Source organism: Cheilinus undulatus, linkage group 7 (genome assembly GCF_018320785.1).
Source record: "Cheilinus undulatus linkage group 7, ASM1832078v1, whole genome shotgun sequence".
NCBI classification, from domain to species: Eukaryota; Metazoa; Chordata; class Actinopteri; order Labriformes; family Labridae; genus Cheilinus; species Cheilinus undulatus.
In genome coordinates, this window is record NC_054871.1 from 51,865,600 (window position 1) to 51,893,148 (window position 27,549).

General features: G+C 38.6%; 1 protein-coding gene across 1 annotated transcript; it reads right to left on the reverse strand.

The window, feature by feature from the left end:
* Positions 1-9,743: 9,743 nt before the first annotated feature.
* On the reverse strand, positions 9,744-26,446 carry tmem165 (transmembrane protein 165). Its single transcript, XM_041791428.1, has 6 exons — positions 26,131-26,446; positions 21,505-21,730; positions 21,235-21,410; positions 18,692-18,874; positions 18,362-18,467; positions 9,744-13,505 (listed from the first exon to the last, which is right to left on the reverse strand). The coding sequence occupies exons 1-6, from the start codon at positions 26,278-26,280 to the stop codon at positions 13,435-13,437; spliced, it is 912 nt and encodes a 303-aa protein (XP_041647362.1). The 5' UTR covers positions 26,281-26,446; the 3' UTR covers positions 9,744-13,434.
* Between the last annotated feature and the right edge of the window lie 1,103 nt (positions 26,447-27,549).

A 27,549-nucleotide genomic window follows, 5' to 3' on the forward strand; every position in this document is an offset into this window, starting at 1 on the left:
TATGATGCATGAAAAGAAATGTGTACTTTGTTTTTTGCAGCTTTGCTCATTTCTCAAAGAAAACAAAAGTCTTAAATGCTCCATGGCTGTTTCCACATACTCTTTGTCTCCTGCGGGATGGTTTCGTCTGCATATTCACACCCAATATTCACAGAATTCCATATATTTACTAAAGTGGGACAAAGTATTTTGAGCACGATGCAGCCTAAATCAGCTCAAGTGAAGTTTTGTTAAATGAAAAAGTAAAAACATTTCAGTTATATGTCTGCAGATGTAAGATCTGACATCTCTGTGCCCAAAGAGACTTCTCCAACCTTTGAATCTCTTCAGAACATCAGATCTGGCCGTCCATCCCTCAGTCTTCATCCGGGGTCGGGTCATGGTGGCAGCTGACTAAACAAGTTGACCAGACATCCCTAGACTCAGCAGAGTGCTTTCCAGATCCTCCTGAGGATTCTGAGGTGTTCCCAGGCCAGCAGCGATACAGTGCTTCATAAAAAGTATTTCCTCCTTCCTGATTTCATTCTTTTTTTGCTTATCTGTGACACTTAAATGTTTTCAATAACCAAACAAATGTTGATATAGGACAAAGATATCCAGAATGAATATGAAATGCAGTTTTTAAATTATTTCATTTATTAAAAGGAACTGACATGATCAGACAGATTCACCTAATTGGATAGATATTTACAATTTCCTATGTATATTCAACAAAAACTCACTAGATATCTGCTTTTTGAGTAAATTTGAGCTTTAAAACTCACCAGGAGGCCGCCATGTTTTGGTCGGCACTGGTAGTGACCATGTGGCGTGTTTTGCTGCTTGCAGCTGCTGCATGTGTTCCAGCACGCTCCGCCTCAGCTTTCATACCAGGCACGAATCTACTGCATGTTTGTTTTGTCTTCCTGCTGTCAAAGCTCTGTCCTTCCTCCTAAGTTTTACCTCAGTAAACCTCCCTACAAGTGACTGGATTCAGTGCAGAGTGGAGCTGTGCTAACTTTGCAAAGCAGATGATACACCTGTTTCCGTGTTTCTCACTGGCAAATCCATCTTGCAAAGCTCCCGCCTGAACCGTTTGGGCCCAGTTAGAAATTGACAGGACCAATCAGCGTCGAGGGGCAGTACTTCCATGTGCGGCAGAGTCGAGACCTATGTAAGCAGCAACAAGAGGCCGGTGCAATTATGGTGGAAGACATTAGCGTGGATTAGCGTTGTTTACATCACGAGAAACAAAGAAGAGGCCGTATCCATCTGCTTTGTAAGGTTCGGTTTTGCTCTAAAAGGCCCACATGGCTCTTTTTAGAATTTTCCGGTCTGTTTTGACCAATCACTGATCCAGTGTTAATTTTGACGGCACTTTTTAATTTAGTTTTAGTTATAGTCTTTTGCCAAAAATATCTTTTAGTTTTAGTCATAATTTAGTCATCTAAATTGTTTTAGTTTTAGTCTAGTTTTAGTTGACAAAACTTCCCAACATTTTAGTCGATGAAATTGACAGTAAATTTAGTCGACTGATTGGATCTCTCCCCAACTTACCCTGCCACCACGCAGCAAAAGCAGTTGTGATTGGATCTCCCCCGTATCTCATCCCATTTTTCCACACAGCCAAAGTAGCTGTGATTGGATATATGCCTAACTTGCCCCTACTTTCTACATGATGAAATTAGGTCTGATTGGATAAAGTCTCTGTCAAACATTTTCATCTCGTTTGTATTTGTTGACTAAAATGTCAGTTAATTTAGTTTTAGTTTTTGTCCATGTGCACTTGTTTTTATTAGTTACTGTCTAGTTTTCGTCAGGGGAAAAAAGGCTATTAACAATAACTATAACAAAAATAAGTAGTCAACAAAATTAACACTGCACTGAGCAAAATAGACAAGACCTGAAATCCCAGAATACTTAGTGTGTGAGATGCAGCTCTCACATGCTGCCAGTCTGAAACAGCCGGTTAAGGCAGAGTAAGCTGAAGCCTGTTTCCGACTGGAAGCATGACGGGCGTCTCGACCGTGACATGCCTGGAGTTTCAGTTTTTTACATGTTAAAAAGTCAGAGCTTTCAAACTGCCTGCTTCTGTGCTGCATCTCACATGTCTGATACAGACACTGAGAATTTAGAGATATGAGGTCCGGCCTCTTTTTCCGCACGCCACATGCAGTTATGGTCCATAACAGACAGGAAAATGATAAATAGAGAGCCATATTTCCCTTGTTGTAGCATATATGCATGTCCACTTTGGTAGAAAATGTTTACGTATTTCTTGATAACCCAGATGAAGGCTACAAGCTTAAATGTGCTTGTTTGATAAAATAGTTCTCTAAACTTCTACTGCTAGTGAAGCTTTCTGTCTCCACACCAGTGTGCCAAAGTGTACTACTGGTTTGTTCCTGCCACACTTCCACTCTACACTGAATCAAGTTGCTTGGATGGGGGTTATTGAGGTCAAACTTATGAAGAATGACGGGGTTTTGACAGTGGGAGATGTGGCTAACATGCAGCCTAGTTCAAAGCCGCAGGGCTAAAGGTGTGGCCAAGTGACGTCAAAAACATGGCGGACTCCTGGTGGGTTTAAAAGCTCAAATTTACTCTAAATGCAGATATCCAGTGAGTTTTTTGGTCAATACACATATGAATGATACAAATCTATCCGATAAGGTGAATTAGTCTGATCATGGCGGGTCCCTTTAAGAGGAAAAAGCCATCTAAAGGCCGGCTCAGGATACAAGAGTCCAGCCAGATTTTAGCCTGACAGCAACGTCGCAGCTCATCGTCAAATCTCAGGTCCGATTTTACGTGTTGGGAAGGACAAACGCTCTTCTAGTGTGACATGATCAACAACATCCAAAGGGCCCCACGGCCAAGATTCAACAAGACTAGCATGCCCGAGTTTTTCTTACATCGTCATCTAGTTTGACACCCTGACCCCACGTCAGTGACATGAATCTTAACATCCACCAACAGGAGAGCATCTGCTCCTCATCATCATTTACAAGAGTCCTGACCTTTTTTTTTCCTTCCAGGGAACTGATGTGTACATTTTATTTTATTTTATTTATGCTATCACATGCATACCTGAAGTTTTATCTGAGCCAGTCGCCGTTGTCCTCCTCCTGATACATCCATAAGTGTCATCCGTAACTGTTTCTGGTTTTCTCCTTTTTCAAGTTAGAGACTACTATAATCACACAACGCTTCTGTTGTGAAGTGATTGACACCTTTTGACCCGCCCCCCTGGTGACCTCTGAACTCGTCCTCAGTCTCAGAGACATTGGTGACGTCAGCATACGGCGAGTGCTCAAATCACTCTGCTAGCGTGGCCAGGGTCGACCACGACAGGACAAGATTTTTGTTGCATAATCTGACATGATGACATCGTAAACATTCGAAAATCTCTTGTAGTTTGAGCTGACCTTTAACCTTCCTGGCCCTATGAGAAAAACAATCTCCTGTAAACCTCATACCTTGTTGTTACCCCCTTAGCTGCAACATCTGAAACATTTATGATACCTGCCAATGAGTCCTTCACTGTGGAGGAATGTGAGCCCATTCTTCTCTGTGAAGGTTTAACTTCTGTCTGATCTGATCACAGAATATTTTCCCAGAAGTCTTAGGAATCAGGATGATTTTAGACAAATGTGAGACGAGCCTTTGTGTTCTTTTTGGTCAGCAGTGGTTTTGGTCTTGGAACTCTCCCATGATGCCATTGTTGCCCAGTGTCTTTCTTATGGTTGAATCATGAACTCTGACCTTAACTGAATCAGTGAGGCCTGCAGGTCTTCAGATGTGGTTCTGGGTTCTTCTCTGAACTCCTGGATGAGTCGTTGATATGCTCTCAGAGTCATTTTGGTAGGCCAGCCATTCATGGGAAGGTTCACCACTGTTCACAGTTCTCTCCAATTGTGGGTAAGGGCTCTCACTGCGGTTGGAGTCCCAAAGTCTAAAAACATCTTTGTAACTCTTTCCAGGCAGACGTCAGTGTCTCTGTTTCTCATCTATTCTTGAATTTCTTTCGATGCTGCCATGATGTGTTGCTTTTTGAGATCTTCTAGCCTGCTTCACTGTCAGACGGGTTCTACTGAAGGGAGTTTTGGCTAATTGGGTCAAGCTGTGGCTAGTGAAGATGAAATCAGCTTTTCAAAAAAAATGTGGTTAATCACAAATAATTCATGATTTAACAAGGTGGGGGAAATCACTTTTTAGGTTTAGATGGCTTTTTCCCTCAACAAATAAAATCAACATTCAAAAGCAGCCTTTCAAATTTACTTTGCTTATCTTTGCTGCTTTGTTGGATGATTCGACACACTTTAGTGTTATGAATAATAAAATTAGGAAGGGGATTTTTCCCCCCAGCTCTGTATGTAACCTCTACAGTGAGTTGTAGCACATGCTGACATGCTCAGGTGATTTCACTTCAAGTCAGTGTTAATTTTGACAGTTATTCTTCATTTTAGTCTTAGTTTTAGTCTAAATGAAATGCATTTTAGTTTTAGTCACATTTTAGTCATTTCCATCCTTCATAGTTTTAGTCCATAAAAAGTCCTCACATTTTAGTCTTTTAGTCCAAGCATTTATTTTCTTGCCTAAATCTGTGTTCTCTGCACCCTGCCAGACCTGGAGTCCCTGCTTTCTACAGCTGAGAGGCAGAATAGATACAGCTGCATTGTTTTTGACAGATTTACCCACAGTGGAGAAATATCACAGATTTTGAATGTCTGTCGAAAACTTCATTACATTTTAGTCTAGTTTTAGTCATCTTGACGAAAACTGAACTTAGTTTTTGTCAGTTTTAGTCATCACAGAGCTATTTTTGTTAGTCCTAGTCTAGTTTTTTTCATGGAAAAAAAAGCTGTCAATGAACATTTTTAGGTAAGATGGCAGGACACCAGAAATAAATGTATAAATATTCAAACTTAGCACACTCCCTCAGCTTCTTTGAAAGACAGAGAGGACAGAAAATGTCTTAAACCAGCTTACTGTTGAAATAAAATCCAACCTTGATTAAATAAAGTCTCCAACCAAAAATACAAACAATGGAAAATGAATTCAAACAAAAATGGGCCGCAGGGGTCAGCCACACAGAAAACAGGACTACTAGCAAACTGCAGCCCAGACAAAAGTAATGAGACCAGGCAAACAGGACATGAAGGGAATGGAGGACGAAAACAGGCTCATACTCTCCCTGCTCCTCTAAATACCCCTCCTCCACTCTGATTGCAGGTTAAATTCAGGTGAGCTGCAGCCAGGTAGAGGAGGGAGACTAAAGAGACAAGGAGAGAGAGCAAGGCTGCATGCTAAAGCATGTTAATGATCGTTAAATATTTATTATAGCTAAATCACAAAGCCTATTTATTCAGCCTTTATAATAACATACCAAACATTTCATATAATAAAAGTAGAAGTTTCCACTTACTTTAGCACTGCATCTTTCTCTTTAACGTTACAAAACTCTGGCTTCAGCAGTGTAGCTGAATGAAAGCTTCTGCTGTCAGAGAAAAGTCAGTCCTGCAATGATCCTTCTGCAGACACCCAGAGGCCTTCTACACGTCCTGCTTAACAGTTTGTCCATCAGCCTCCTCGCCACCGTCCCATGGTTAATGTGAGTCAGTCAGATGGACTCAAACCCACAGATCCGCCCAGTTACCCTCCCGAAAGAGACCCAGTAGTTCAACAAATGGCTTTGAGTCTGCTCAGATGTCCACCTTTGAAGACGTCTGGTTCACCTTCAAAGTTTTAGACTTTAGAGAAATTAAAAACAGGTTCATATGCAGGCTGCCTTTGATGTGCAATGCACGGTTTTAGTCATTTTCTTCACATTTACATCAATATTTGAAACAGACCTGAACTTTAAAATTTCCTCTGCAGCTCTACCACAAAGTCTGCAGACAGTCTGATGTTTCTGAGGTCCACTGCTGCCACCTGCTGGCTAGTTTTAGATAACGCACCACTCTAAACCAGCACTGAACCAGCAGGCTCTTCAGCCTTTAGTTAACCTCCTTCATGTACATGTGAGGATTTTGCATCTTAGCTTTCCTACGGCACACTTATATTTATACTATTAGATTTTTTCAGATTATTGTCCATTGAATATATGATTCCAAAGTTTAAATAATTAGATTGAAATGATGGGGCAATTTGCTGACATTTTTAGGTACTTCTGTGGATATTTTTGGGAATGTGTTTGGATATTTTGGGCAGTTAGCGTGCACATTTATTGAGCATTTCCATGGATATTTCAGGGAACGTCTGAATATTTTGGAGTGTTTCATTGGAAGTTTTGGGGTAAATTTGATATTTCCATGGGAATTTGGATATTTGGGAGATTTATGGAAATTTTCTGCCATTTTTATGGAAATTTGGTAACTGTATTTGTAATTTGGGGGGTTTTAATTTGAATTTTGGGTAAACTTCTCATTGAAATCTTTGGTGTTTTCATGGAAATTTAGCCACATTACTTGCAAATTTTTAGGAATTTGATTGGGAATTCATTTTTTGGGAAAGGAAAATTTTCTCTAAACTCTGAACTTTTGGTGGAAATGTTGTTCAAAGGCCTCCTCCTGATTCAACTTCAAAATGCCAAGAATGGCTGACACCCTTTTTTACTGACTGATCCCCAACAACAGACCACCGACCACATCTGCTGTAAACCCAGCGCTGTATTTTATCAGGACCTTCAGGAGATTTGTGGACATCATTGCAGTAAAAACTACTTCCTGTTCAAAGGCTGAGCTTTTAAAATGATCAGCTCAAATAAGTGGAAAAAACTAGAAAGTCATTCAGAAATAAAGCTCAGGTCTCTGGAGGTTAAAGAGGACTTAAAACATCCTCTCTCATTAACAGTGAGCCCATGGACCGTGATTAATTCATTCATTCACTCAGCCACTCTCTAAAGGGGTTTGCTGGTGTCTTGTGTTTGTTTTAATACTTACATCATGAAATTGTAAAGTAATTGAAGTATTTGGTAGTTTAGATAAAATGGAAAATACAGGTACATCTCAAAAAATTAGAATATCGTGAAAAAGAACAATATTTTTGTCACTCATTTCAGAAAGTGAAACCCATATATTTTACCTGGGCTGTGGAGAAAAAGAACTGGACCGTTGCTCAGTGGTCCAAAGTCCTCTTTTCAGATGAAAGGACATTTTGCATGTCATTTGGAAATCCAGGTCCCAGAGTCTGGAGGAAGAGTGTAGAGGCCCAGAATCCACGTTGCTTGAAGTCCAGTGTGAAGTTTCCACAGTCAGTGATGATTTGGGCTGCCATGGCATCTGCTGCTGTTGGTCCACTGTGTTTTCTGAAGTCCACAGTCAACGCAGCCATCTACCAGGACATTTTAGAGACCTTCATGCTTCCTTCTGCTGACAAGCTTTAAGGAGATGCTGATTTCATTTTCCAGCAGGACCTGCCCACACTGCCAAAGGTACCAAAAGCTGGTTCAGTGACCATGGTGTTACTGTGCTTGATTCAGACCTGAACCCCATAGAGGATCTATGGAAGATGAGAGACACCAGACCCAACAATGCAGATGACCTGAAGGCCGCTATCAAAGCAACCTGGGCTTCCATTACCCCTGAGCAGTGCCACAGGGTGATCGCCTCCATGCCACGCCGCTTTGATGCAGTAATTCATGCAAAAGGAGGCCCAACCAAGTATTGAAGGCATAAAAATGAACATACTTTTCAGAAGCCTGACATTTCTGTTGAAAATAGCCTTTTTTTTAAATTGATCTTATGTAATATTCTAATTTTCTGAGACACTGAATTTTAGGTTTTCTTATCTGTAAGCCAGAATCATCAACATTTCAAGAAATAAAGACTTGAAATATTTCACCCTATGTGTAATGAGTCTATATAATATATGGGTTTCACTTTCTGAAATGAGTGACAAAAAATATTGAACTTTCTCATGATATTCTAAGTTTTTGAGATGTACCTGTATTTACATATTACTCCTTAAAGGACCAAGCACCAGTGATGGGCAGATGAAACCGAAGCTAACTGCTGTGTTTCCGTACTTTGTGTCAGAGCTCGTATCAAATGACAGATGTCACATGATTGATGACGTCCGATGCTTCAGGCGTCACTGGCGCTTTATAAAGCGTTACTCACGTTGACAGCTTCAGATTTTTTGTCCCTGCATGTGAAACCTCAGTGAGACTGAACAGCTATGAGAGAGAGGAGACTGATTCTAAAGTAAAAAAGACATTCTGCAGAGTTGGACCATTTTAATTTGATTTTACAACTGTGATGAAGTTGGAGAGTTCTGGAGAAATCTTCAGCCAGAAAATAAAAAAGCCTGGCGCTGTAACAAATACTGTTGTAGATAGAAACAAGTAAAGAAATAGAATGCGACAGAAACAAGCCCCTGTTCACAAGCTTGTCCTATTTTGTGCCACAATCATCCAGAAGAGACTGATGAATCGAAGAACCACTGAGATCCCACCAGTGCCAGCAATAGAAATGTAGGATTTACTGACTCTAAGCCAGTTTATGGTGACACATATGAAAGCACTATCAATGCTTAAATGATCTAAAATAAACGGATGAAAATACTGACATACCTTATTTGTGCAGGAGAGCAACATCATGGATTAGAACAGGGGGTCAAACTCAAACACAGCAGGGGCCGGATTCTGAATTTGGGTCTAACCTGAGGGCCTAGCAGGGTCAACATTTAACCACTGAGTGTCAACCTAAATGATTCTGAGATTAAAAGGTCGACATGATAAGTTAAAAACTCAAAATCTGAGATTAAAGTCAAATCATAAGTTTTAAAGGTAAAAACATGACATTTAAATTCAAAATAATGTTTTTTAAAGGCAAAATATGAGATAAGAATACTGAAACCATGATTTTTAACAGTCAAAAATGAGATAAAAGTCAAAATCATGAGTTTTAAAGGTCAAAATATGAAATTAAATTCAAAATCACAAGTTTTAAAGGTAAAAAAATTAGAAGACGTCAAAGTTAGGAGTTGAAATGGACAGAAAAACTGAGATAAAAATTCAAATCATGATATTTAACAATCAAAATATGAGATAAACATCGAAATCATCAGTTTAAATTTTCAAAATATGAAATTTAATTTCAAAGGTTAAAAAACGAGATAAAAGTAAAAGTTAGGAGTTGAAAAAGGTCAAAACATGGCATAAAAGTCCAAATAATGACTTTCAAAGGTCAAAATAGAGTTTTAAATTTAAAATTATGAATCTAAAAGGTAAAAATATGAGATAAAAGAAAAAGTTATGAGATGTAAAGGTTAAAATATGAAATAAAAGTCAAAACCATAACTTTTAGTCATAACTGTGAGATGTCAAATTGAAAATATAGCGAAAACACTAATTTCTCCTGCGTTCCTGACTTTTTATCCAATTATTTTTACTGCTTATTTTTATTTTTATGACTCAGCAAGAATATTATGAATCATCGTGGTTAAGTTTACATTTTTAAACTGGAGGAAATCTGCAGACCTCACTGGTGGGCCAGTTCTAACTGTACCATGGGCCGGATTTGGCCCCTAGGCCTTGAGTTTGACACCCCTGGATTGAAATGTCCAACACCTTGCCCTAGTCTGAAAACTAGCTCATCATCAAAGATCAGTTTGAGCCAGTCTGAAGTCTGCAGACATTAAAGTCTTAGTTTTAGTCAAAGAAATAAACCCTGCAGTAGACGCCGTCAAGTCCATGTGCTGAGCTCCAACTCCTCCATCTCCTCCTCTTTAACTGAAAACAGTCGACATCATGATTTCGGTGACACATGAAACATTTTTATTGAGTGTTTTGGATTTTTACACGTTTCAGCCGACAAACAGAAATATTCACAGCTGAGCAGAGTCTGTCAAATATTGACAATCACCTATAAAAATATTTCCTTTCTCCTGTCTACTGACCTCCTCGCTCTGATTCTACAGTACATGAACGTTAAAACAGAAAAACGTAGAGCTAAATAAATATAGAGCACTTTAAATAAACCCAGAGTTCAATTACACCACTGTGTTCAGGCTAGCTAACACACAGCTCATTCTCTCTAGAGGAGTGATTTTATCTAGAACAATTAAAGGAACAATCTGCTGTTTTAGGTCTTTCATTCTGTACCAAAAGTAGAGTTTGATTTTGGGATTCTGGGGCAGCAGAGGAGAAAAATAAGGCCAAAACCATGAGGATGAGTTAATATGAGATTACTGGCCTTTATCAGCCTTTAAAAAAATGACGAGCAGAAACAGGGAATAAGAAGTATTCTTAGAGGTCCACTGAGTTATTAGTGTGTGAAGAGATCCACTTCAGCTCCAACAAAAGAGGAAATCTGGGCTCTTTTCTAAAGGTTTAGGGGTCTCAGACATGACCCGCATGAGTCTACTCTCAGAGGTATTCAGTGGTTTAGGTCGCTCCAAAAACACTGCTCCTACATTAACTAAAGGAAATATTCATCTTCGTCTCTGCTTTACATAAAAATGCAACTTAAATTCATTTTGTGCTGCCGGTTCTGTCCTCTGTGTTTTAATATTTAAACCAGGGGTCGACCAGTGTTGGGTTTTGGGACTGATTAGTTGCTCATGAAACCGATAACCGATATTTGAAACCAATAGTCACTTACGGCAAATATCCCAAAAAACTTAAAGTGAAACATTTTAATTTGAATTGGTATAGATCTATTACATTCAACAGTTCATTTATGTATCAACAAATAACGTTAGTGCCTACAACTCCAGTAAAAGCAGCAGTAAAAATGTCCAAATACAAATATAAGTCCAATTCTCAAAGTGTAAATATTATTATTATTATTATTATTAAAGTGTAAATATGGCAAACAAAATGTATTGGATGTGAAAAAAAACTGCATTTCAGAAAAATATACTGCACAGCTAGATTATAACTACTGACACATTCATATTTAAATCACTTATATGTTACTGGTGATTAAGGAGCTTATTAAGAGGGATCTCTTAATTACAGTAGAACATCAATGTATTTGTAGACTTTCATAATAATAATCTGAATCAGCAAGTTAAAAATTAACTAAGTGAAATGAACCCTTATTTTTCATATAAGGCCGTGTTTTACCCTCTTAAATCTGGAGTGAGGTCATATGCAGGTAGACGATGCATTAAGCACCTGCAAGCTATCCCATTTAAGCAACTAAACAGAAATTTCCACTTTAGGGCATTTTTTTCTGCACGTTACTGTTAACAGGGAGCTCTAAAATTCACTAGTCTGTCAGAGGGCAGACATCTGGGACAGTGGTTCTCAACTTGTGGGTCAGGGCCCAGCGGGTCGCGGGATGTGTGCCTAGGAAAAAATTGTGCCAAATTGCCCATAAGATAGGGCTGGGCAACTAATCCAAAATGAGATTAAATTGCAGTATGGTCTGCTGCAGTTTTCAAATAGCAGAAGGTGCAATAGTTGTGTCAAAATACAGGTTTAAAACTTTTTTGCTGCAGAGATGTTACACATTACACAATTATGCAACCACTGAAGTGCCACTTTTTAGAATAGTCTACAAAAAAATCCTATTTTCTTCATTTTTATCCTTTTTTCTTATTACATATGAGAATAACAATACAACAATTTCTATCGTTTGCAATACAAGTCAAAACCATCACAATTAGGTATTTTTTCAAAATTGTTTAGCCCTTGTTTAGTCTAATATTGTGTTGGTTGTAACAGATAAGGATTTATTGCTTATGTTTGTTAGAAAATACATAACATGAGGAACTTAAGGAATAATTGCATTTCCTATTGCAATATAAAAAAAATATCACAATTAGATTATTTTCCCAAATCGTCAGCCCTCCTATGAGACTCTAAAAACAGGCATGATTTGTCCTGTTTCATTGTTTAGTTACACCTTTGGTACCGTCCTAGGCCCAAGCTCTACTATTTGGGTCACACTTCTCCTTGAGGAGTTGATGGTGGGTCCCGGGACTCAACCAGTTGAGAACCACTGCTCTAGAACACTGGTTCCCAACCTGGTGTCCGGAGGGGGGCAAAGATCTTAGCGGGGCGCGAGGCAGCTCTGAGGCTTCAAAATTAGATTAGCAAATATTGACTAAAACCATGAAAGCAGTTATTAAGTAGTTTCAGAAAAGCATGCAAAGGCCTTTTTAGGGATTTTATCAGAGGAACAATTTAAATCTATGTTGATTTTTGATGGCTGTGTGACACTTCTCCTTCCCTCTTTGGATCCTGGGGGGGCTCTACTTTTGTGAGGTGCATTTAAGGGGGGGCTTCAAGGAGAATGGTTAGAAACCACTGTTTTAGAGCCTGCACAAGACTTTTTCTAACACATTGTAAGACTCCACATTAAACATCATTGTCGGCTAATGTGGCGTTAAATAAGATGAAAAAACGCGATCTCAAACAGAGGAATAACATCACATTCCCCACGCTGGGCGCTGCTCAAAACGTGATTTTAAACCACAGCGAGAATAACGCAGTGCCGAAATAGTTAACCATTGTCATTTCCTCTGGTTTAACAGACAAACTGCACAGACTTGTCCCGGATCTGGGAGTTAGAGGGTGGTGTTTCTGGAACTTCAGCGTGGAGGATCGTCATGTTTTAACTTCAGAAATGACCGCTGTGAGAGTGACACACCACAGGCTCTGCATTGCTCCAGCCTGCTCCTATTACACTGGCCTGCTATGTTGATTGGCGGGAACTCACGTGACCTCTTAGCCTATCAGAAAGTCTTGTGGGCGGGGCATTAGGTGAGACAGTGTGAAGCAGAGCTGAGCCAGAAGCCAAAGCAGAGGACGCTTTAATTGATTAATCATATCAGTTATCCATGGAATAAAACGCCGATGATTGGCAAAATTCCAAATATCGGTGCAGAGGCATGATTGGTCGACCCCTAATTTAAAGGTTACAGGGAGGTGGAAGTTTTCTCTTCTATCAACAGTCACCTGGGCACAGGTAAAATAGATGAAAATTATGCATCAACATTTAAAAACAAAGAAAAATGACACAGCCTCAGTGTCTGACTGAGAAGGAGGGAAGTACTTGCTTATCAGAGCCAGAGAAGCTTCTGGAGAAGAGTCAAAGGGTAGCACTCAGTAACAATCCTGTCGATTTTCAGTCACACACCTGATGATGAGAACACAGCTCCCACAAAGAGCCACAGCCCTGACTTCTCTCCTCACCAGCCACTGGAACTCTGTGTTTTCTCTTCGGGGTTTAGGATCTGACACAAAGAACATACTCAGGAAGAACCCTGATAAGCTGGCATTCAATAACTACATCTCCCATGAGTCTCTGGTGTGCACTCAGAAATCGTCATTACATGCTCCGAAATCAGCGTTTTTAAACCCCAGGAAGATAAAACACTGAGCTGGTAGCTCAGGAGGAGACGAGGACACTTAAAGAACCAAATTTAAAGTCTCTCTACAGCAACATCAGCACATTTGACATTTTTATGTACAGAGAAACCTGAAAGTCTTTTGTCCCATTAGGCGTCTGGTTTGATGAAGAGGGCAGACAAAGCGAACGCCAGGAAAACGATCCCTCCGATGATTGTAACTGTAGAGAAAAAACAAAAACAGGTTAACCCTCTGAGACCTATGCAATTATTTTTTAAAAGCCTGGACATTTTGTCTTAAAAAGTTTGTAAAACAACTCTGTGGTGCTCAGTCAGGCTCTAAACATCCTTTTTTACAGCCTGGGCTTTAAGAATACGAGAGCTGCAGTAATGTCACCTGAATTTTTTAAAAGCTATGAGACTATAAAGACAAAAGAAAAAACTAAATGCAAAAATCAGAGCACTCAATCAGTTTCTAAGTGTGTGCACATGCAAAGCATGCCGTGATGACAGAACAGCCCGCTATTGGTTGTCACAGCTCAGTCACAGTGCATTGTGGGAAACAAACAGACACTATAGCAACAGTATTAGCAGCTAGCTGCTGGGGCGATCAAAGAAAAGGATTATAAAATGGATAAAAAAGATGTTCAGTATCAGAGTTACTGGTGTGGATTTAATATTTAAAGACCCTGGAAAGTCAGCCAGGTTCAAGACCTGCTAGAAAATGTCCCAATGGAGCTACAAAGGCATGGATAACATCATTAGAAAAGCTTTCAGAGGATTAAAAAAATAAGTTGCTATGGTTTATGGTTCAAAACATTTAACTTTGAATAACACCTGTCTATTGTGGAATATTAAGATTTCAACATTTCTATTTGAAAATATTCAAATATAAATACACTCATGATTTAAAGACAGTACATAGTACACTTTTATTGAGTCAAGTCTTCCTGAAGCTGTGTAGATTTGAATTTCTCTTTTTTTGTGTGTGATTTCGAGCAGCTGACAGTCGCAGACGTTCCCACCTGAAACTCCTCATAAAACCAGCAGCTCGGCGCGCCGGTAGTCGAGTGGTTAAGGCGCATGCCATGTACGCGGGCGACCCGGGTTCGAATCCGGCCCGTGGCACTATTTCCTGCATGTCTCTCCCCGCTCTCCTCCCTGTTTCCGACTCTATCCACTGTCCTATCTAATAAAGGCAAAAAAGGCCAAAAATAATTCTTAAAAAAAAAAACAGCAGCTCTACGTGCCGAGTCTCGGACGACGTGGACGGCGTCTCTGCAGCTTGAAAGGTTTTTGGACTTCTGCGACTTTCCTCCGCAGAGTTAAGAGGGTTTAGACCAGTGGAAAATCTTGAGTCTGAATGGAGATTTAGTGGTCTAATAGAGCCTGTTTGACATGACTTTTTGTGTGTTAGTCATAGCAGTATTTTTCTGTTCATTTGGGTAAGCTGCTTTTGACTTTGAGCAGCTGCAGCCATGCTTATGCAACATTAAATTATTTTATTTTGTTAAATTAAATTAAATAGCCAATCCAGTCTGGGTTTTCTGTGTTGTGTAAATCCCTGGAAGCATTGCTGCAGCTGTGATGTTTTTCCAAGAACAGGATTGATGAATGATGGCATTTTAAAGCTGAAGCAGGGAAGTGACACCCAGAAAACAGGCACAATGTTGTCTTTTTTCTAATGCTGGCATTTTTAAAAGGATGGTGTATGAGAACAATTATCAATACACAGGAGGTTTCTAATGTTATTGATAGTTTCTGTCCCAGCTGGATGAAGTTGATACTGGAGCTTAAACATCTTAAATCAGTCAAATCTTGATATAAAACAGAAATGTAACCAACTGCTGTGCATCTAAAACATAACAGTTATTCAACATAAATCAAATGTATTACTTTTCTATTATAAAGAGTGCAGTTTAATATTTATTTGCTTATTTTTCTTATTTAAACGTATTTATTTTGATACATATGAGAATATTCTGGGACCCAAATTAAAAAAGTAAATCATGGGGCGCAGGTGGCCTAGTGGTTTAAGGAACGCCCCATATATGCGGGCTGCCTGGGTTTGAAACTGTCCGGTCCCAGCTCTCTCATCCCTGTTTCTGATTCTGTCCTGCTCTGTCAATAAAGGCATTAAAAAAAAAACCAAAATAAATTTTACAAAACAGAAAGTAAATCATGTGTTCCTTTAGAATCCAGAACAGCTAAAAGTAAAAAAATTTAAAATAAAAAAAAATCAAAGAACCCCTCTGACTGTTGGGCTATTTTATATAATTTTATTGGTTCCCCAACCCTCATTTATAAATCTGACAACAGGATTTTAAGTTGTAACCTGAAACTTATTTAGATTACTTTTATCTTCTAGAACTAATAATTTGCCTGTTTTTGAGAGGTGGATTAATCAGAATTGCCTTCCATTTAAGATCTGGTTTAAGAAAAGTGAAAGAAACGATCTAACTGGAGAGAAAAGAAGTCAAATTAACGTGTAACTAAATTACAGTGTGAGTAAGTGACCCTGTTAAGGTTAACTATCAAGCTAAAGGATTTAATCAGAAAAAGCTTTATCTCTATTTTGTATTTTTGCCTTCTTGAACTCCTGTTACTGAACCTCCTATCTGGATGAAAACAGAATTTTCACTTGAAAGGGGAAAAAGGGACTCGATCCAAATTTGTGCAAACATAACTATGAAAAGATGAGATTTTTCAAAGTGGAGTGAATGTAAACAGCAGAAAGGAGCGGTAACAAATCAGTGTTCAAAGTTTAGGTAACCCTGAAGATGCACTCAACTTGCAATGATTACAATGTGTTTCCAGTGGTTTTTTTTGTGTTTTTTTTGTGATTTGACTTAAACTGTCAATTCAAGAAGGGTTCCTTCACACTTTTAAAAATCAAATTTAATAAAGACCCTTTGGTGTCCATTAACTTTTGATACATGGACACCTACTGAACTTCTTAAGTAGTTCTGATCAAAAAATCTTTGTACTGTTCCAAATTAATGCACCACAGCTGTTTAGATAGGAGTAACCATAGCAACCTGAGACAGTAATATTTTCTGAGCAGGGAGTACAGCGCCGCCAGCCCAAGGAGCCTGCGGACCGGCACTGACCGTCACTTAACTGACATCAATAAAATGACAGACTCCAGGTTTAGGACCAGTAACACAAGTCGGTCTTATCTTCTATTTTCGATGTACGACTTATTTCTGGACTCACCTTAACACTGACAGGCGAGTGTCACAAAAAAACTCACTTCTAACTTCCTCTTTGACTTCTATAAACTGTTGTCAGAAGATTTCAGTAACATATAAGAAGAGATTATTCCTTTGTAGAGCCAAAGGGAACGCTTCTGATAAACCGGCATGATAATATCTGATAAATATTGATGTGTCTGTCGGAGAATCAGCACCTGCAGAGCGTGGACAGCTCCGTTTCACCTCTGTGACCTCGTAGTGCAGAAGGAGTAATTATTCTGTTTATTCAAACAGCTGGTCTGCTAAAACTAAGCTTTCTATGACTGTTCATGTTAACGTACAGGTTTATAGTCTGACCACAGATGACTCTCAGTCTCATTCGTCTTCATGTCTTTTCATTATTAAATCCGTTCAGAAAGTGCGCTGAGCAGACTAGTTTTTTTTTCTGTTGTGACTTTGTATCCATGGCCCGTCCTATTTACTGGAGTAGTGAATAACGTTTACATTCCCTAAGAACGTTATGGGATTGGAATGGCTATTCCTGTTAATAGACAAACCCTCAGGCGATGCTAGGGGAAAGGAAGTGTTGTTTTAGTAAAACTTTCTATTTTGATCACAAAATGTATGAAATTATAAATTAGTAGTTTTATCAATTCTTTTCTTTGGCAAGTGACCACGGTATAAGCGGGTTAATGCCCCTCGAGGTGTCCAATTATCAAGGATTAATGGACTTAATGGAGGCAACCATCCGATACAGCGGAGGACAGTTCAGTCCTCCACTTTGTCCATTATTCCCTGATAATTGGACACCTCGCCGGGCATTAACCCTTAAATATACAGTGCTTAACAACTGTATTAGACCACCCTAACCCTAACCAAAGTAAGGTTTATGCCACAGCTGCCCTAAATTAACAGCATTGGTAATTACCAAAATCATTTTTATGTTTCTGCAATGGTAATACAACAATATGTAGAATCTCTTTAACCCAAATGATATTTTTAATGCTAAAATAGAATTATTATTGTTATACATGAATTTTCAAATTTACTGATTTACAAAAAAACTGAAAAAAAAAAAAAAAAAAATAGTACAGCACATTATTATTTCTTGATTAATATGTCAAATTATAATTATTTACTTGCATTCCTGAACAGAAAAATGAGTTTTAGTGGTTGAATGTTATGCTTATTCATTTCTGACTTCTCAGAGAAGCCCAGTGAGCCGGCTAAAATTTGGGTGTATTCAGTTTGAAATCCCTCATTCCTGTTCAAAATGGTAAAATGTGGAGAGCTGACTGAAAATGAAAGAGTCCGCATTAAAGCACTTCATGATGCTGGATGGTCTCTGAGACAAATATGACGGATGGTCTAATAAATTTGTTAAGCACTGTATATTGTGTAAAAAAATCCCATATGCAACAGATTTCTTTCTTCCATTCATGTTCTCTTGTATTTCTTAATGTTATCTTCTTAAAAATTTAAGTGTTTCTGATTTTTCCAGCTGTCCCCACCTCTCCAAAATTTTGTTCTTGCCAGTGATGGATTATCCATCTATCTCACAGTTGATTGTTCAGGTGGATAAAATATAGATAAATAAATAAATAAATAACAAAATAAAATCCTGTTACTTTTTCATCATGAGTTTTTATTCCTCTGTGATCAACTAATCAACATTACAGAGTAGTTTTGATAGTGTATCATTAATTCTAAAATATTATTAAGTCACACATAATTAAGGGCATGGTCTTGATCTGCATCTACAAAGGTTTGGAGAATATGTTTGACTGCATTTAAAGTGCCTTTCTTCTATGAAGTTACATGGAGAGTGTTAGACTTTAATAAAAGGTAATAAACAAGTAAAACAGATAAAAGTAGATTCTCACCTGTTCTGACAGATATTTTCTGTGCGATCATTCTCCCTCCTATAACAGCCAATCCTGTACACAAACAGTGACCCAGTGTGCCGCCCACCGCCACTCCAAAAGGATCCTGGTAAATAAAAGCCAGTAACATTGATGACAACACTGTAGAAACTCAAATATTATCTCTGTAATCATTAGAGTTTAACACGGTCACACAGTGAGCTGAGCAGAGTTTGAAGTTTGCAGTTTGGCTTTTCTGTCACACTGAGACCACCCAGCTCGCTGTAACACAACGGTAGGATCCTCTGTGAGGTATTCACTAAAGCAGAGAGTCTTAGAGCAAACACAAACCTCCCGAGCAGCAAGAATGATGGTGGTGAGCTGTGAGCGGTCGCCCCACTCTGCCAGGAAGGTGAGCGTGAGCGCTTGGATGAAGATGGGCGAGATGAAACTGTGCCACTTCTTCTGAGGAACCGTGGTCCCTGATCCGGCCTCCACGTCCATGGCCCCGTTCACCAGCTTGGTCCGCTGGAGCTAATCGCACCAGGAAAGACATGAGAGTTATCTAAAAATGTTAGAAAGTCTCTACTCTCCTACACAGAGCTCGCCAACTTTAAAACAACAAAGATTCTTTACACAAGAAGATAAAGATATCCTCGTTGTGGAAGCTTTGGTTCCACCTGGAACGTCTTTTTATAAATCTTTCCTCTCCTGCAGCTTGGTGATGAAATGGTTCAAATCTTCTTTAATATCTTGGCTACCAGGAAGGCAATCAGGATCATGCATTCCTTTGGATTCATTAGTTTAACATCCAAATCGTCCACTGAGACATGAAATTAAAGGTATCAGTAATTCTCGCTGGCATGTGAAAATACCACATTTTCTCATCCTGATGAAGAGAAACGGGATGACTCAGCTTTTCTTCTGATGGTGGTGTGAAGGATTTATAAATCAGTGAGGAAGTGAAACACGGCAACCTCCCACTGAGTGATAAAAACACTCCAACAGTGTTTGTAATGAAACTGATGTGGATACTGGTGAAAAACTCAGAAATAGCAACAAGAGCTAGATACTCTGCAATATTTCAGCTTGTATTTCGGTGCACGCAGGAGTGCTCGCCCACGTTTGACAGCAAAATATTTTTAGCCATTTATTTGATAAGAGAAGAAACCAAGGGTCAAAATTTAAACGCTACAACTCCAAAAGGAGGAAGGGGGGATGGCCCTCCCTCATTTGAAATCCTACTTCTATGTAACCCAGATAAATATTTGTACTCTAACATTTTAAGCTAGGTGAAAAGACATCAAACTCTCCAGTATGAATAATCCTCCAGTTCATGCAAAGCTGGCTTTTAAAAATCTAGGAAGAGTTTTAGATACTGTGCAAAATCCCTTGATTAAAATCCAGTTAAATATTTGGAGAATAATCAGAGAAGAGTATAAACTAGATGACAAAATACAAATAATTCAGTGGTGTGCTTGTGATCCCTGTTTTAAATGTCACAAAATGGATCATGGATTTAAGACATGGATCACAAAGGGAATATCAACATTCCTGTCTTTGACAGAAAAAGGCCAATTTAGAGGCTTTGAGCATTTAAAGAGAAAACACAGTCTTAAAAAGCGGATTTTTACAGATATCTTCAGGTAAGAGATTATTTCGACCATAATATAAGAAATGAACCAGACTTTGAGGATCCAATACTGAAGTTATTCATTTGGGCTATTTTGACACAAATTTCAGGTTAAAGAAATATTGCACCGTCTGTGATTTGAAAATTGCAGCAGGTCACGCTGCAATTTCATCTCATTTTTAATTAATTGCCCAGCCCTCTTACATACAACCAGACTTAAAACTTATGACAATATCAAACATGTTTGACACATTCGTAATGCCAAGCCTGAAGAAAGCCCGCCTTAAAACGGCTCAAATCGAGTCTTATGACCACCTTACACTAGAGGTGTGAATCTTTAGGCATCTAACGATTCGATTACCATTCACAGGGCTACAGTTCGATTCTTAATCGATTATTGATGTATTTTGATGCACTTGATTTTGTTTCTTAACATTTCTGTTGTTCTCACTGTGTCAAACATAAAAAAAACACATTACATTTGTGTTTAGAAAAAAGAGACATAAATGTCCACTATTTTCTAATGGGAGATGTGTGTAAACTGGAAATAAACAGTTGCCCTGAACCACAGGTAGCAGCATGCTTTCCTTGTAACACATCTGAAATTACAAAAATAAAAATGTCCTTTTTCACAGATAAACAGCTGGTAATCTAAATCTTGCTGTCACACGCTGCATGTCAGAGTTCCACCTTTTTGTTCCTACCATTCCACAGTATAAAATATTTAAATTATTATAGATTATTAGACATCTATAAATCAATTCTGAATCTTCTTCCTCCACATCACGATACATCTGAGAATTCATTTGTTTCTACCTTACACCTAACGACTGAGACAATGGGAGCAAGATGCCACTTTAGCAAAACTCCCATGATTTTACTCCGACTTTGGAAATTTGTCAGCGACTATGAAATCAAAGGAAAAGTCACATGGTGTAAGCCGCCTTAAAGCACAGCAAACACATTCACAACAACAGTAAATAGTAAATGTGAAGCATTAATGGGTGTCAGAAATGGAAGAACAACTTCTACTGATAAAAAAAGTTGACCAGTTCCCCTTCTTACAGACAAAAGACTTCTAGCCTGTGATATGAACAGTCTTTAATGTATTAACAACCGCTAGTATTCATGCCGTTCTTCTTGCCCAATCCAAAAATATGGTTGTGTACATTTTCTAGAAACCCATAAATCAATCATCAGAAGACTTTTCTTTAACTTAAATGTAGGCTTTATCTGCTGAAATAAGGATGTCAAAAAATACCTCCTCATCCTTCTTCTTGATCTCGGCCTGCACCTCCTCCAACTCCTCCTGGCCTTCGTCTGGACTCATCTTCAGCCCCTCTCTCAGCATCCGTATGCCAAAGATGGCAAACAGAGCCGTTGACACATAGTATGTGTAGATTCTGGGGATGATAGTAGTGGCGTAGCCAAACAACACTGCCGAGTGGAGACAAAAAATAGATTCAACACCCTGCAAAAGATGAGGAAACAACTGAACTCTGCAGGTCCTCTCAGAAGCTCTCATACTGACCTGAGAGACAAGTCATGAGTCCCAGCGCCAGCATGGCTCCCGCCAGCACGGTGAGCCGGTTGTAACGCATTGCCATGATGGCTGCGATGAAGAATGTTTTGTCTCCCAGCTCAGAGACGATGATGACAGAGATAGAGGCCACGAAGGCGTGAATAAAACCCAGGTTTCCTTTGCTGGAGTCATTTTCAGGGGCGACCGGGCCCACTGGATGGGGGGTTGTGGCTTTCTGCAATAAGAAACAGTCAACAAAGTACAGAGATGTGTTAATCCTGAGACAGATGTGGCTCCAGTTTCAGCATGAGAGAGACTTTTTGTCTTTTTGGTACATGCAGGAAGGCAAGTAGTCAGAGATTCTCAGAGTAAAATTTTAGAAAAGTTTGCATGTTTTTAATATCCAATGTATAAATTCATCTTAGCTGGTATTGATACCCATATATAAACATCCGCTGACTTAGATTTGTTGGTCCTGCCTAAAACTCCACATACTTACTTGTACTTGTGGTTGATAGTTACAGCTGACAGATCAGTGGTAAATATTTAAAAATGTTCATATCTGCCAATGACAAAAATAAACCTTTCAAGCTATTATCTGCTGATTCATACATACGTGAAAATTTTAGACAACTTTCTTACCTTTATACAATTTGTACATAGTAGGACTTATTTATCGTCCTTTATATACAAATTTGTACAGAATTAAAATCATATAATTCTGTTCTGGTCTTGTGTGGGATTAAATTTAGACCTTTGAAACAGAAATGTGAGACTTTTCTGATAAAATATAACTCTTTAGCTCAAAGTTTTTAAATTTTAGACCTTTGAAGTCTTTTGGACCTGGCAGATGTTGGTGTTTGCAGATTGCATTTCTTTTTTTAAATCATGATGCTATTTTCTAGCACATTGGGTTTTTGTTTTGTTTTGTTTTTTAACAACTCTAACTAATTTTCTACATTTTATAACTCAAATTTACCAGGTAGCTACATTAATTAAAGATTGAAACCACTTCATATACTCATGTTGTAATGCTGTAAACATCTGAGGTTTGATATGTTGTTGGACATGTAACTATCATGGGGTGCAGACGGCCTATCAGTCAGGTCATGTCCCACGTACTGAAGCTAGTCTTACAAGCAGGCAGTGAAGGTCTGAATCTGGCCTGTGCACTGAAAACACATTCAGCCCAATCTACTTAGAAAAACCTAGGCAACTTTTTGCATCAATTTTTTTGTAGATTAGCCAGACTAAATCTTAGTAAAAACTTCTACTCTGTTTTGGTTCAAGAACAAAAAAATCAAAGAGAAATGTATTTACATTTTCAAGTAGATTCAACAAGACTAATCTTTGTTTAACTTAATGTTTTCTTTGAAATACAAGTAACTTCAATAATTCCCAGCTTGTAAAAATGACTTGTGCTTTAAATGCAGTTTAATACAATAATGTGAACAGTATAATTTCTGGTTTCCTCCCTTCATTAGAAACACCTTTAACCCTTTACCTACTGAGTCTAAAAAGCTTTGGTCACTTTTCCCAGGAGTACATCCAGTTAATGATTATTGCACATTATATGGAATTGTCTGCAGTTTAACAGAAGAAAAACACAAGAACAGATTTGTTCTTCATGGCTTTTATGAGAAGAAATGTTGTTATTGCTCATGAAGTTTTGATTGGACATTTGAAATGTGAACCTATACATGTTTAGAACAATTACCAGTCATTTTTCCAGTCTCGGACTCTGGGTGTGCAAAAGAGAACTATATATGCTCTTCACATACCTCAGTTCAGTACCCTAACCCTCCTCCAAATCCCTGTCCTCCTCTATGAACCGTAGCGGCTGTTTTACCGTTCTTGATGGTCTTCCTGACATTATAAATGTGTGTAATAAAACACAGACACACACAAATGCCACTATCTAACGCTATTTTTTGAAAATAAAACACCACTCTCGCTCGCTCTCCTTTTACTCTCTTCCTTCACTCTCCTTTCTCACTTGTCTTCTGCCAAAGCTGCCGTTTTCGCGATGCTGTTCGACATTACCATAATATATATACCACACATCATATATTGCCAGAAAGCACAGATTCTCAACTCTCTGTCAGCATTGGAAATTTTTTAATTGAGCACACTTTCGAGGAGTTATAGTGTTGAGAATTCGTGTAGCTGTCTCTCCAAACTTCTGGTGTATTGTTATGAATGCCCACATCATATGGTTGCGAGGACCGTAATGAACCATATATGTGTGCATGCCCACAAATCTCAGCTTCCAACACCGTTGGAATTTTTCGAATCGGACAAACTTTGACAGAGTTACGGTAATAATACTCCAGACATATAAAACAGTGCCAACGCTGGCTGAGTAGGTAAAGGGTTAACAACGCTTGCAAAGGAAGTATCTGCATTTGTTTCCACACCTTCTTGATTTTCCCTCACCAATGAAATGAACAGAGAATGGTTAAATTTCTGACTACAAAAATAAGTCAGGCAGTCAAAGTCATTTTCAGGAAGTCCTTTTCACTCATGGTGCAGACGTGTCGACCATCCAAAACAACAATAATCCCTCAGAAAGATGAACAAAGGAATCCCAGCAGAGATCTCTGTTCAACATTCAGCATCTAAACTCACCTGATCACATTTAAACACACAGAAACACTCTGCCCCAGGGCATCATGGGAAAATTCTGCCTACATATCCCCAGTGTTCTTGTTCAATGTTCTTGTGTTTCAAATACATGGGCCAGACGTGGCCATCGAACAGGCCGGGTGGATCTGGCACCATGTAGTTCCTAGAGCACCTCCTCTTTTTGCATTCTTCATATGGGATGGAAATAAAATAATGTTGGTTCAGCACGTCGATCAAAGGTTCGTAGGTGTAAAGCAGAAAGCTTTCCACAATAAGGTTGTGAGTCTCCTCCTTCCTTAGTGTCAGACTATGGGACGATCTCAGCGTCCAGGGCGTTATTAACGCCATCAGATTTCTCAAACTTCACTGGGTTATCCAACCATGTGTAGATCGTACTCATCATGGCGTCCATGTCCAGAGCATTGATGACACCGTATTGCTTAAAGCCATCTTCACCATCTTCAATCTGATCTATCATCACTGCCATGTCTTCAGCTAGCAGTCATCTATTCCTGATTGTTAGAAAAGCCATTTATCACTCATTTGAAATACCCACAATGCATCACAGGAGGCATTTAGTCATGGATAATGTGGTATTTTGTAGTTTCGAAACACAGAATGAATCTGAGTAAAGATAACACAGTCAGGGTTAGTTATGTGGATAAACTTTGAAAGCTTGGCTTACATACCTAGATTGTCCTTGTTTAGGAAAAAAATTCACAGTGTGTTGTAGAGCTGTGAAAAATATCGATACGGCAATATATTGTGATACTTTGACATCCGATACAATATCGATACTTCAACTCTTAGTATCGATATTTTTGTAAAAAGTAAAAACTCATATTTTAGCCGAGTTGTTAGTAAAATACCACTTCCAAACCTCCACATGGCATACGATATAACAACACCGGCACAATTCAAAGCAGACGTTTGGAAGCATTTAGGCTTCAAAGTTAAAACAGGGAGCACAAACAGTGAGTTAGAGAAAGGAAAGGCCGTTTGCAAGCTCGATCTTGCTGCCGTGAAATATAGCGGGAACACCACCAACGTACTGTGTGATTTACATATACATCATCTCTATATTTTTCTTAGTTAACTGTGTAGAATATCGCAATATATCACAATATCATGATATCCTGATATATGGTGATACTATCGTATCGAGAGGTTCTTGCCAATACTCACCTTTAGTGTGTTGTTATTTTAACAAAAGAAACTGACTAAAAAATTAGATTTATTTATGTCAAGCTAAAAACTTGGATTTTTAGTGTTGATATTAAAGATTAAATTATGTTAAATTTAGTTTTGCCCAGATTCATTTTTCTCAGAGTGGCTCCTTCCCTCATGCTTTAAGACTTGATCTAGTATCACTCATACCCAGCTTAAGCGATGAACTCTGGCAGCCAAATTCTAAAAATCCAACACTAAAACATTTACCAACATTAATAAAATCTACGGACATAACATTATTGTGAAAACATTGTTATTTTCAAAGCAGTTCTGTAAAAATTCAGGTTTAGTATTTTCTTTAGACTAACTCATATTAGTTCATTTAGGGTAAAGAAACCCACAAGCTATCTGCATTTTCATTAATAACACATATCAGTATATTCTGTAAAGTAATGGTAAGAAATAACATAAGGCAATAATAATAGTTTATAAATTGGGTACAATCTCATGCTCTGTGGAAATCTCCAACTGTACAACAATAAAATGATAAAATCGCATCGCAGTATAAATCTGATCGTCAGTTAAGTTTGTTCTTGTGTCCCTCATTGTATCTACTTTGAACTATCTTTCAGATATTCCTTTTGTCGGTCTTTTAGGATAAAAAAACGGTCTTTTCAGACTAAAACTTCCCCCGGAACAGAACGTTAAATGTCCTGGTAGCATGTGGAGGCTAGCTCGGAGTAGCTTTGAACCAGCGGCAGGGAGCGCCAGCGTCGAAAACTGTCTCCTACAGCCGATGTTTACGGATTTCAGTCATTAAAATAAAGTTAAACGGGTTACCTCTGCTGGGGGGTGCTCCTGAACTGGTTTGTCCTCCTCTGGGGTTGCAGCAACTCCGACCGACAACAACAACACAAGAACGAGCGGAAACAAGAGGTTCATCACATTTTTAACAGCCCGACCGCCTCCTCCATTCACCAACAGAGGCATAATGGCTTCCAAAACACTAATTACAGAACGGTGAGGGATTTAATCTCTCTTCCTGCTATCACTTAATATCATCGACAACAAAATTAGACAACTTCATATTAGCAGCATTCACAATTTGAGGGACCTCTTGGCAATACACGTCACGAACAAACCGAACGAGGTAGCTCAGGGCGGAAGTTAAGATCGTACTGCCGGGTTCTGGATCAAACGAAAGACATGATTGGACGTGAAAAATCGTGACGTATTTTTCCACTCAGAGACAGCTCCGTGATTGGCTAATTTTCATGTCAGTACAAATTTGCTCGACTACGAGGTTCTGCAGCATTCAAGTGGTGTCGGATACTCTGAAGAAAGATATCTCATCGAAAAAGCCCGAATAACGGCTAAGAGAGTCATTAAAATGTAGGTTTCCGGATGGAATAGTTTAAAATTAAACATTGGCTCGATCCAATAAAATACTGTATGTTTCAATTAATTTTAGCCTTACTTCTTTTTTTTTTGTTTGTTTGTTTGGTTTTATATAGTGTGTGTTTTTTGGTGTCAGGGTACTTATAATTACTAGCCATCATCTTAGAGGTACTTGCTTAACTTCTGAAAAATGAATTATGCAACATTCCTCATTGTGCATTATATTTGCTGTTTTAAATGACGATTACGACCACTGAAGTGCGAGGAACGAATTCAAAAGCTTGAAAATCCGAGTTCCGAGGAGTACGTGAACACAGAACTAAATAAATGAAGTAAAGTAGGTATACAGGAAACCTAGCAAAGAAACAAAACGCTAGATGCAGTTCAGTTGTAAACAAACTTTCGTAAACATTTTAATCATGTTAACCACATAACTGTTTGATTGTTTGGTGATTTAATCAACATAATCCCTGATTGAGATGATCAGTCTTACACACAATATTACCAAATAAACTCCACTTTCCAAAAGCCCTGGGCAAACCAGCATTACATTTTTTCTTCAGTTATCTGTAATCACAGGAAAACTGGACTGGATGAAGTCTGCCAGGGCTCCTGTAACCCAACAAACCATCTCAGTAAAATCTAAAGAAATAGATTCAAATCAGAGCAGCCAAGCTGTGTTTTTTCTTCCATTTTTCATTGGTACTCAAAGAGAAACTTCCCTATAGCATTTTCATGCCTCATGAACCGATAATGATAATTTAAGTCTTATCCTTCAAATAAACTGCTTTTACACATTTCTCTGGCTTTTAAGTGAGAAAAAAAACAAACCAACCAAAAGATGGAATTTTGAAATGCCAC

What these genes read in the sequence shown, in the direction of transcription:
- tmem165 (XM_041791428.1), bottom strand. Translation starts at nt 26,280, where the DNA reads ATGCCTCTGTTGGTGAATGGAGGAGGCGGTCGGGCTGTTAAAAATGTG. An exon ending in AGGAGCACCCCCCAGCAGAG is followed by an intron (nt 21,731 to 26,130) that starts GTAACCCGTTTA and finishes TTCTTATTGCAG; the next exon opens with AAAGCCACAACCCCCCATCC. An exon ending in TCAAGAAGAAGGATGAGGAG is followed by an intron (nt 18,875 to 21,234) that starts GTATTTTTTGAC and finishes TGGTGCGATTAG; the next exon opens with CTCCAGCGGACCAAGCTGGT.